A 12,606-nucleotide genomic window follows, 5' to 3' on the forward strand; every position below is an offset into this window, starting at 1 on the left:
GACAAAAAGAGAAGTAATGTGATTCTAATTTCAACTTTTCAAATTCTAAGATAAGACTTTGAACTATTTTGACCCTTCAAGACAATAACCCTACTTAGAAGGTACTAATAAACTAAAAAATGACTTTTAGAAAAATCAAATTGATCAAATCTTGATCACCCATGTAGTTGCCACTGGATAAGGAATCAGGAGCCCATGGATTTTTTTTCCTTGTTTGTGTCTGCATCCCCATCCCCCCGCCTGGGAAAAAAAGAAGAAGTTCAAACACCGCCTAAGTGAAACAAAACTGTTGATTCTGAAACTCAAGTATGCTACTTGATATATTTAAAAGCATGTGCTATTGTGTCATATCACAAAGTAACAAATGATATGTGTTTGTCTGTCTGAGTTTGGATATATCACTGTATTTAGAGCTGAAGAAAAATAACATCAAATTTGTTAACTTCTGAATCATCATCATATTGACGAAGTATGGTGCTTATACTTTCTACAAAAGGCCAAAGGGGACTAAAGAATTGTAAGATCCTCAGGATGTTCCTTGCTGAAAATTCTTGAAAATGATATGAAGGCTGTATATTCACAGAAAATTCAGATTCCTATTTTCTTACTAAAATGACTTAATATAGGTTATGATTGAGTTGCTTGGCTTGGCTATTTACTTTTTGCCTTGACACTAATTTTTAACATGCATACATCTGCAGCTTGAATATTTTGAGACTGTATTGAACCAATATTTCTCAACGGGTGCACGAGAATCTTTGAAATCTTTACAAGGAGTCTTATTGGAGAAGGCTTCTGAAAGCATGACCGAGTCTTCTGAGGTTCCAGGGCATCTGCATAGGTCAACTCGTGGCAGTGAAGAAGCTATTGCTGATGATCGACAACAAGGAATGACCGTATCTGAAGATGACCTAATTGTAAGAAGTTTACTCATGAGTTGCTTTACTTGGGGCTTGCTAAATGATGTCGAATGATTGTATCAACATTGGAGCAGTGTTTTAAAAGGTGTGGGAGGTGTACGCCTAGAGGTGCCCCCAAAATGCCCTGAGACGTTGATACTTCTCTGGCGTATGCCTCAGGTGAAAGAGGCGTAGACCTCATACGCCTTTTTCATAAGGCATGCCAGAGGCATACACTTCATGCGTCTCATGCACACCTCATACAAAAAGATAGAAAAAAGAAAGGAAAGGAAAGGGAAGGGAAAGAAAAAGAAAGAGAAGTAAAAAGGAGAAAAGACAAGGGAATGGGAGGGAAGGAAAGAGATGGGGAAAGAAAGTTTGGGCCAGGGGTAGAGCCCCCAGACCCCCTTACCACACCGACCCCCCCCCACCCCTTTCAACTAGTATTATGCATCTTCACACTTTTTAATATAAAAGATTTTTATTAAAAATAAAGAAAAAAGAAATTCTCCTTCCTCTTCATCCCCCTCCTCTCAAGGAAGCTTGCGCCTCCTTGTGTTCAGATGGCTTACACCTCTTTTGTTTTGAACTATGCCTCATGGCTCTTGGTAGTGGAATGCCTCACGTCATGCCTCCACATTTTAAAACTGTTAGAGTGAGCCGAATAGGGATAGTTTAGTAATTTCATGTCTGTTAAGTACTTTGCTTATGTGGCTGTTTTATTAGAGTACTCTGCCCCACACTTAAGTGAGGGCAGTTTAGTCTTTGTAAGTGTAATTCGAATCTAATAAACATTAGGGGGTCGACTGAATGGGAGACAAATCAGTTTTCGACTAAACCCTCCTGTTCTCTCTTTCTCTTGTCTTCTTCCTCATCTTCTTCTTCCTTCTTCACTGGTTCGAGTTACTGTAGCTGCTCCAAAACATGGTATTAAAGTGAGGTTTCTGACCTGTTTCTGCTTGTAAAGCATCTCAGCTGTGTTCGTGACACCTTCTTCTTCGTTTCTGGTTAGTTAATGGAGAGAGCTGGTTCGCCCTAGGTCTGAGACATCACAGCTCGTTGCTCTCTGCTGCGCACAGTTTTCTTCATCAAGGAAGGTGATTTCAGCAGTGAATGGTTGGCTGATACTCTCACAGGAAGGTTGGTTATTTAGTCATTTTGTGTTACCTGGTATTTCTGGGTAGGAACCCTTCAAGAATCAGTTAGTACTGATTAGAACTTAGAGAACTAGGTTCATTGTTGCCCTAGGAAGGGTTGTGTGTGCAGTAGCCGAATGGTGTAGGGCTGCTGTGAGTTGTTGAGTGGTGTTAGGGCTGCTGTAGGTGGCCGAGTGGTGTAAAGTGGAATGCAGTGACCTTGCCAAGCTCCTTGTGGTTGTGTAATGCCCTCTTAAGTGTGTTAAACAAGTCTGAACTGGGTGTAGCAGTTTGACTGTGTTGTGGTGCTTGTGATGCACAATTATTTTTTATTGAGTGGTTGTAAAAGGGCCTACTGTTGTGTTGTGGTGCTTGTGATGCTTATGTGGGTCGTAGGTGTGTGAAGTCAGCAGTGGTGTGAAGAAGAACAAGTGTGTGCTCCCACTGTTGTGTTTAGGGGCTGCAATAGGTGTTGAAGTATCAAACTGTGAACAACATCAATCAGCTTGTAGCTGAAAAGTAAGGTTAGAGGCAACTGTGAAAGAGTACAATGGCAACAATAGGAGATGGCTACAATGATCAAAAACCTAGTGCAGTAATTTCCTCCGACTACCTAGGGGTATAAATGACCTCAATTAAGCTGAATGGGGAGAACTATGTTCCATGGGCTAAATCAGTGGAAGTGCTTCTCAAGGCAAAGAAGAAAGTAAAGCATATTAGAGATGAGAAGCCATCGGAGGACTCTCCAGGGTTTGATGATTGGGAACAAGAAGATGCTCAAATAATGACTTGGCTGTGGAATAGTATGGAACCCAAAATTAGTGCCAACTTCATGTTCCTTGATACGGCTAAGGATATATGGGAGTATGCTAAGAAGCTATATTCTGGACAAGATAACACAACAAGAGTGTATCGGCTTTATCAGGAGTATTTTGATTTACAACAAGGAACCAAAACACTAGAAAAGTACTATGCCTGCATGAAGAATATAAGGAATGAACTCAATGTCTATCACCCCTTTACTCCAGATATTAAAGTTCAGCAACAGCAAAGGGAGCAACTAGATGTTACAAGATTTTTAGTGGGGCTGAAGTCAGAATATGAACCAGTTAGAGCCCAAATATTGGGGGGCTTTACTCTTCCTACACTTGAGGAAGTATTCTCAAGGCTTCGTAGAATTTCTTTGGGACAGACAGAGAACTCCACAGAGTCTGATAGATCAGCACTTGTGACAGTTAGAGGGGTTGGACATAGTACAAGAGGGGGAGGTCATGCTCCCCGAGGAGGCCGTGGCAATTCCATGATTAGTCGGGGTGGTCGTGACTCAAGGGGAGGCCGTGGCAGAGGGAAGAATAACTCTACAAGGAAATGTACTCATTGTGGTAGAGAGGGACACACAGTGAATTTTTGTTATGATCTACATGGCCCTCCCTCTAAATGGGCTAATCATGCTGTAGCAGGTGAGGTTGATATCAGTGACAGTAAACCGGCAGACCGAACTCCTCCCACATCTACATCTACCTCTGGGAGGGAGATGGTGAGCGTACCGCGTGATGAGTATGAACGATTCCTTCAAACTACTTCACAGCATACCATTGCCACACTTGCCCAATCAGGTATTGCTTGCATGTCATCTAAAACCTCTCCCTGGATTATTGACTTTGGAGCCTCAGATCAAATGACTGGGACTCCAGGTGTGTTCTCTTCTCTTTATGAAACCTCCACATCACACACTATTACATTTGCCAATGGGTCCTCATCCCCCATATGTGGTGTTGGTAATGTTGACATGGCTTCTGTGCCCTTATCATCTGTTTTATATGTCCCTAAGTTTCCATTCAATCTTATGTCTGTTAGTAAAATAACCAAAGCTCTTAACTGTTCTGTTACCTTCTTTCCTTCCACTTGTGTTTTTCAGGATCTCAAGACGGGGAAGAAGATTAGTGGGGGGGCATGAAGCTGGTGGATTGTATTATCTTGACGGTGGTGGATCTTCAATTGCTCTTTAGACTTCACTTACTCCTCTACAATGGCATTGCCGACTGGGACATCCATCTCTCAAGGCTCTCAAGATTTTGGTCCCGTCATTGAGTCATTTGTCAGTTTTGCAATACGAGTCATGTCAGTTTGGGAAACATCGTCGTGTGTCCTTCAATCCAAGAGTTGAGAGTCGTATGTTGAGTCCTTTTTCTTTGGTTCATTCAGATGTTTGGGGTCCAATGAAAATAGAGTCTTATAATGGGTACAAGTATTTTGTCTCCTTTATTGATGATTGTTCAAGAATGACATGGATTTACTTAATGAAAGAAAGAAGTGAATTATTTTCCATTTTTCAAAAATTCTATGTTGAAATACGCACACAATTTGGTGTTCCAATCAAAATTCTCTGTTCAGATAATGGTCGTGAATACTTTCTTACTTCATTTCAACAGTATTTAGAACAGCATGGCATTATTCATCAGACATCATGTGCATTCACCCCTCAACAAAATGGGGTAGCTGAACGGAAGAACCGTTAGCTTCTTGAAACTGCTCGCTCTATTCTTCACCACATGAATGCTCCTAAACAGTTTTGGAGTGATGCTGTACTCACTGCATGTTTTCTCATTAATCGGATGCCCTCCTTCATCCTTCATCCTTCATGGTCGATCCCCCTTACTCTATCTTGTTTCCCACTTTATCTCCATTCCCATTAATTCCTCGTGTCTTTGGTTGTGTGTGCTTTGTCCACAATCTGAGCCCTGGAATAGACAAGCTAGATGCACGCTCAATTAAATGTGTCTTCCTTGGCTACTCACGGACTCAAAAAGGGTACAAGTGTTATAATCCCATTACCCGGAAGTGCTATGTCTGCCCTGATGTCACATTTTTTGAGTCAGTCCCCTTCTTCTCAAGTCCTGAAGCACGTTCGTCTCCACCCGTCCTTCCTCTTCCTCTTCCTGTCAATGATCCAGTTCCAGATGTTGTTGTTGGAGTAGACTTATCACCTCATCTCGTGCAGATCACCACCGAACGTCCACCAATCCGGCAAGTGTATACACGTCGAACGACACCGGCCCTTCCTCTAGCTTCTACCTCATCTGCGGACTCTCATGGCTCCTATTGTTGAACCTTCAGACCTTGACCTACCCATTGCCTTACGGAAAGGTAAACGCAGTTCTACCCTCGATCCCATTTCCAATTTTGTTTCATTATCTCGTCTTTCTACCTCACATCGCCAGTTTGTTACCCTTTTATCCTCTATTTCCATACCTAACAATGTTCAAGAAGCTCTCAGTTCACCTGATTGGCGGCGGGCAATGGAGGAGGAACTTTCTGCTCTTCAACATATTCAAACGTGGGAACTTACTACTCTCCCACCTGGTAAGCATGTTGTGGGCTGTAAATGGGTGTATACTGTGAAATACTTGCCAGATGGTAGTGTGGAGCGCTTGAAGGCCAGACTTGTTGCTAAAGGTTACTCACAGTTGTATGGAGTGGACTACATGGGGACATTCTCTCCGGTGGCTAAGATTGGTTCTGTTCGTGTACTAATTTCCCTGGCAATTATGTATGATTGGTCTCTGTTTCAGCTTGATAGAAAGAATGCCTTTCTCCATGGTGATCTTGTGGAGGAGGTATATATGGAGCAACCACCTGGGTTTGTTGCTCAGGGGGAGGATGGTTAGGTATGCAGATTGAAGAAGGCAATTTATGGGTTGAAACAATCGCCGCATGCTTGGTTTGGGAAGTTCAGTGAAGTGGTGAAGAGTTTTGGAATGAAGCAGTGCTAGGTAGATCACTCAATATTCAGCTATGACTCAGAAGCTGGGAAGATTCTATTAGTGGTCTATGTGGATGATATTGTCATTACTGGCAGTGATAAATTGGGGATTGGCAAATTAAAGGTATTTCTGCAAAATCATTTCCAAACAAAAGATCTTGGAACATTGAAGTATTTCTTGGGAATAGAGGTTGCCAGGTCAAAACAAGGTGTAAATCTGTGCCAAAGAAAATATGTTCTTGATCTATTGGAAGAAACAGGACTATTAGGTGCAAAACCGACTGAGACCCCTATCGAACCAAATGTTAAGTTGAGCAGTGATACAGGAGAAGTATTTGAAGATCCTGGAAGGTATAGACGACTAGTGAGGAAGCTTAACTATCTGACTATCATGAGACCCGACATATCCTTTGCAGTCAGTGTGGTGAGCCAATTCATGCAGAACCCTCGTATACCTTACTGGGATGCAATTCTTAGAATTGTGAGGTATCTGAAAGGAGCTCCAGGCCGTGGACTATTGTATAAACCAGGAGGAAAACTTGAAGTAGTAGGGTATACAGATGCAGACTAGGCAGGCTCAATGAATGATAGAAGATCTATTACGGGCTATTGCACATTTCTTGGAGGAAATCTTGTGACGTGGAAGAGTAAAAAGCAGACGGTTATGGCCAGAAGTAGTGTTGAAGCTGAGTATAGGGCCATGGCACATACTACCTGTGAGTTAGTGTGGTTGAGGAATCTTCTACAAGAAATTGGGTTTCACATGGATAAACCTATGAGACTGTATTGTGACAACCAAGCTGCACTCCATATCTCATCCAATCCTATATTTCATGAGAGAACAAAGCACATAGAGGTTGATTACCACTTTGTTTGGGAGAAGGTCCTTGCTGGAGAGATAAACACAGAACATGTAGGCTCGAATGATCAATGGGCAGATTTGTTTACAAAAGCTCTAAACTCAGGGAAAGTGAACCATCTATGTAACAAGCTGAGATCATATGACATATATTCTCCAGCTTGAGGGGGAGTGTTAGAATGAGCCGAATAGGGGTAGTTTAGTAATCTCATGTCAGTTAAGTACTTTGCTTATGTGGCTGTTTTATTAGAGTACTCTGCCCCACACTTAAGTGAGGGCAGTTTAGTCTTTGTAAGTGTAATTAGAACCTAATTAACGTTAGGGGGTCGACTGAATGGGAGACAAATCAATTTTCGACTAAACCCTCCTGTTCTCTCTTTCTCTTGTCTTCTTCCTCATCTTCTTCCTTCTTCACTGGTTCGGGTTACTGTAGTTGCTCCAAAACAAAAACATTGCATTGGAAAATCGGAATCAGTTTTTAGGTTTAATGAAAATGCAATGAAGTCAGTATATCCCACCAGTTAGAGAAGTTGCACTAGAGATCTTAAATGAGTCCAGTTTGATGAACTTTCATTTTGTGTCTTTTTCTTTTTAAACATTGTGAACTGATGGCTTTTGCAGATTATGTTTTAGATATTTTTATTTTGGAAATTAGAAGGTATAAATGGCTAGAACATTTAATCATTTAACTTTAGCCTAAAGAAATCTCCTTGGTGTAGCCTGCCACTTGGTAGAACCCCCTTTATGTTCTGCAAAGTCTTACCCAAGAAGTTGGGCTTCTTCTTTGTCCTTTTCCAATGTGCTAAATAAAATTGGCTTGTTTTTCTCTGCAGGCTCTTGCACAGCAGTGTAGCTCTGAGCTGCTTCAGGTGGAGCTGGAGAGGACTCGAATCAACACTGCATGCTTTGCAGAGTCGATTCCTTTAGACTCTGTTCCGGAACCAGCAAAAATCGCTTATGCCTCATCCAGGGGGCCTATGGATTCTCCCAGCAGAAACTACAGAGGAACACAATCATATGGATCCCCAGGGTACGCACGCCAAAGACGCAGATGACATGGTGAAATAGTTGCTTTCCTCTTTCTCCCCATCTTGGTAATGTAATTTGTTTGTTGTATTATTCATTAATTTTTCAATTCACCCCATTCCCATTCTTTTTCTGCCCTTTTTGCAATATTGATGCATAGAAGGGCATAGTTTTGACTTGAGTATCCATCTCCGAGTATACAAGTTCATATTGGCCTTTGATAATTTTATTGTTATATCTATCCTTTTTTTCCTATCCTATTTACATAGCTTTGTATCATATATAGACAGGCACAGGCCGATGCACATTCAACAAAGTAAAATAAAACCAAATTGCAGACGTGTCAGATTAAATAGGAGCTTGGGACTGCTTTGTTTTCGGTTCACAGCCTTGCACAAAGAATGGAAGGCAACCCTGAAATTAACCTCAGTATCGGAACCCTCTCTGCTTCCCCCAAAGCAACAAGCATATGTGAGGGATAGCCTTGATGGTTCAGCCCAGGGTCAGAATTTGTGGGGCCCAAAATACTGTTGGGGTAGGTGTCAGCTAGGAATTGATGCCAATTCACAGGCAGGGTTGGTGCAGAGTGTGGGTTGTTGACACTTTGAATTTTTGTAGCTCTGCAGTGGAAATCAGAAATCTGCATTGGGCCTGTCCATACTTTTCCGTAAAAATTAATCATAATTTTTCTCAAGCAGGACTTGTTGCTTAGTTGTTTGATGTTTAACTTTTGAGAGGAAGGGGTGGTGGTGGATGGAGTTGGGAGCATTGGGTTAGTAGTTGACTAGTTGTATCAATACCTAGGTGAAAATTTATTGAGTGTATGACAAAAAGAAAGGAAAAAAAAAAGACAATCTAGCCGTAAGTTTGAAAAGTGATCTAAATAAGTCATGATGCTGATCTTTGTTTATACATGCTAGCCATGCTGCATGTTGTAGAGAGAGAGAGAGAGAGATTCGATGACCATTTAGGTGAGTGTTGTCATCTCTTAGTTAAAAGCATATAATGGTTACTTTGTACCTGATAGATTATAAAAGCTTTTTCAGGCACTATTAAGGTTTTAGGCCCTCTTCGTTTGAATAGTGATCTAAATAAGTTATGCTGATCTTTTTTTAAACATGCTAGCCATATTGCATGTTGTATAGAGAGAGAGAGAGATTCGATGACCATTTAGGTGAGTGTTGTCATCTTTTAGTTAAGAAATCAGAAAAGCATATAAATAGTTACTTTGTACCTGATAGATTATAAAAGCTTTTTCTGGCACTATTTAGATTTTAGGCCCTCTTCGTTTTTCAAGAACCTACTTTACCCATGTTTTTTTTTTTTTTTTTTACCGGATAAATGTATCTTATGAGCGTATTTTTTTACCATATTAATTTACCCTGATAGATCATCGGTCTTTGCCCCCGAAATTATATGAATGTAATTAGTGATATCAATGGATTGCATTAAACAGTAAACCTACCTTGATATAAATAGTCCAATCCGCAGGTTGGGTTGTGTTTAGGTCAGGTTTGGGATTTGCTAGTCCTGATCTGTAAGGCCATTGTACCGGCTGTTCTTATAATGCGTCGGTCTTCTTCCTCTTCTTTTCCTCTCTCTATCCATAATTCCATATTAATAAGGTTTGAAATTAAGTTTTCCTTTTATTTAATTCAAACTTGAAACTACGTTTATGAGTTTATCATTAAACTATCTCGAATTATGAATATACAGCAGTTGGTTGCAGGCAAATAGAGTAGGAATCTGATTTTAGTTAGTGTGAAAATTTGAGAGAAAAATGAATTGATTGTATTGTCTTGGAATGAGCATATACACAACTTTATATAGAATTATAGAGTTAATTTACAGGGTGATAAAATAGGAAATTAACTTTTCCTAAAAAACTAATTTCTATATCAGTGGGATTCTCTAATTAATATCCCATGATTCTAGGAAATTAAGTTTCCTAAATTGATGGACCTAAAATTATGGAGAATCAATCGGAGAGTCAATCTTCCACTTTTCAATACTCCCCCTCAAGATGGTAAATATGCATCTTTCTGGAGATAAGTCATTGGAATGCCACACTGCAAAGCCATTTTGTCAGCACATTTGTCAGTTGACCATTTGTTGAGACGTATGGAGTGCAAATTAATCCGCTATCCAGCTTTTCCTTTATGAAATGCTTGTCTATCTCAATGTACTTTGCCCTGTCATGTTGGACGGGATTGTGAGCAATGTTAATAACTGACTTGTTGTCACAGAACAATCTCATTGGACCTTTTCATCTGATCTTTAGGTCTTCCAAAATTATCTTGAGCCATAGTAGTTCACATACTCCCTGAGCCATTGCCCTGAACTTTGCCTCCACACTTGATCTAACTACCACATTCTACTTCTTACTCCTTCATGTCACAAGATTTCCTCCAAGGAACGTACAGTAACCTATAGTGGACCGCGCCTATCCATGGGAGAGCCTGCATAATCTGCATCGGTGTATGCCTCTAGGGTTAATCCAGTATTTCTTTTAAACAAGTTTCCTTTGCCAAGATTAGCCTTTAGGTAATGTAGTATCCTATAGATCGCCTGTAGGTGAACCTCTTTCGGGTTGTGCATAAACTAGCTAGCCACGCTTACGGCATATGCTATGTCTGGCTTTGTGTGGGCAAGATATTTAAGTTTTCCTACTAATCTTTGGTACATTTCCCTATTCATGGTTGGATCTTCATTTGTTTCTCCCAATTTGTGATTTGGCTCAATCGGTGTGGAGGATGGTTTGCATGCTAACTTTCCTATCTCTCTTAAAAGATTTGTTACATATTTCTGTTGTGAGATAAAGATGCATTCTTTGGAATGAGCAACTTCAATCCCTAGAAAATACTTCAATCTCCCTAGTTCTTTTATTTCGAATTCTCTGACTAGGCATCTTCTCAAGGCTTCCTTCTCCTTTTTATCATTTCCTGTCACAATTATGTCATCGACATATACTAGAAGAGTCGTGACTCCCCCTGCATCTGAATGCTTTATAAAGAGTGTATGATCTCCCTGACTTTGTTTGTATCCGATGGCAAGCATAACTTTAGTAAATCTTCCATACCACGCCCTAGGTGATTGCTTGAGACCATATAGTGCTTTCTTCAACCTGCAAACTTTTTTTCCTTTTAGATTTCCTTTGAAGCGTGAAGGAATATCCATGTATATCTCCTCTAAATTACCATGAAGAAAAGCATTATTTACATCAAATTGCTGCAAGTACCAGTCAAAGTTAGTTGCTAGTGACAACAAAATTCTTACCGTATTCATCTTAGCCACTGAAGCGAATGTCTCCTGATAGTCAACACCATAGGTTTGGGTATATCTTTTTGCCACGAGCCTTGCCTTATATCTTTCTAGAGAGCCATATGACTTGTACTTTACTGTGAAACCCACTTGCAGCCAACGGGTTTCTTTCCTGGTGGTAGGTCAACAATTTCCCATGTTTGATTCTTATCTAGAGCCAGCATCTCTTCTCTCGTAGCATCTTTCCATTTCTCATCAAATAATGCCTCAGATAAAGTATTAGGAATATGAATGGTGTTTAGACTAACTAGGAAACTCCTATGTGATGGTGAGAATTTTTTAAAGGACACAAAATTTTCTAAGGGATATAAGGGATGTTTAGTGCATTCTCTTGTGCCTTTCCCAAGGGCAATAGGAAGATCTTGGTCAGATGCTAATTCAGAAGAAATTTCTGGAACTGTATTTATCTCATTCTCAGGATTAGGAGTTGAATCTTGAATCTGCACAAGATTAGGATCCTGGTTTCTTCTTCTTGAATATACCTGCAACCTCATAGAGTCACAAAGTTCATCATTCTCTGTCATGGATCTGGTATGAATGGGTGAAGAAGTTGGTTTAGTTTGAGGTGGTTCGATAGGTGCAGATACGGATTGAATTGGTATAGATGCTGAGTTTGGGTGTTTGAGAAACTATAGGTAGACCAAGCGGGAACAATTCTCTGTCTTTATCTTCAATGAATGACAAAGACTCCCCTTGAAGATAAGGTTGAGTGAAATTTGGTGTTTTTTCTTCAAAAGTGACATCAATAGAGAGAATTTTTTAGGTGGGTGGTAACACTTATAATCCTTTTGGGTGGATGAATAACCCACAAAAATACACTTGATGGCTCTTGGATCTAACTTCCCTCTATTATGGGTATGAATATGGACAAAATCAGTGCATCCAAAGATTCTTGGGGTGAGATTATTTGTTGTACGTAGATCGGGATAAAATTGAGAAAGTGTTTCTATTGGTGTTTTAAATCTCAATACCCTCGAAGGTAATCGAATTATAATGTAAGCAACTGTAAGCACATTTTCTCCCCAATAGGTGTTTGGAACATGCTGGTGGAAAAGTAAGGCTCGGGTTGTAGCTAGTAAATGACCATTCCTTTTTGCTACTCCGTTTTGTTGTGGAGTATTAATGTAGGAGGATTCATGGATAATCCCTTTTTTTTTAAAATATGGGGATAAAGTTTGGTTGAAATAATCTCGTGCATTATTCGATCTAAATCTATTGATTTTGACCCCAAACTGATTTTGGATCATGTTATGGAAATTTGGGAGTACACTACTTACATCTGATTTAGATTCAATAAGAAAGATCCAAGAGACCCTAGTGCAATCATCAATAAAAGAGGCGAACCATCGTGAGCCAGACACATTTGGAACTGTGGAGGGTTCCCATATATCACTATGGATCAAAAAGAATGGGACTGAACTTCTCTTGTTACTGATTGGAAAGGGCACACGATTGTGTTTTGCAAATTCACACACATCACAATGAAAATATTCAACACTCGATCCTTTAAACAAGGAGGGAAACATAGTTTTCAGAATTCCAAAAGATGGATGTCCTAATCTAAAGTGATGAAGCCAAATTGTGTCTTTGTTGGATGATGAA

At 40.1% G+C, this 12,606-nt stretch overlaps 1 protein-coding gene across 1 annotated transcript in view; it reads left to right on the forward strand.

Moving 5' to 3' along the window:
- The window catches only part of LOC148876246 (exocyst complex component SEC5A-like), a 167,743-nt gene extending 159,796 nt beyond the window's left edge, over positions 1-7,947 (forward strand). The window contains exons 20-21 of the mRNA XM_088966427.1: positions 702-917; positions 7,491-7,947. Of these exons, the coding sequence (XP_088822553.1) occupies positions 702-917; positions 7,491-7,712 (438 nt within the window). The 3' untranslated portion in view covers positions 7,713-7,947. The remainder of the gene's footprint in view (positions 1-701; positions 918-7,490) is intronic.
- Positions 7,948-12,606: the final 4,659 nt, after the last annotated feature.

Source organism: Nelumbo lutea, chromosome 1, assembly GCF_056320005.1.
Source record: "Nelumbo lutea isolate HS-2025 chromosome 1, American lotus-T2T, whole genome shotgun sequence".
Classification (NCBI taxonomy): domain Eukaryota; kingdom Viridiplantae; phylum Streptophyta; class Magnoliopsida; order Proteales; family Nelumbonaceae; genus Nelumbo; species Nelumbo lutea.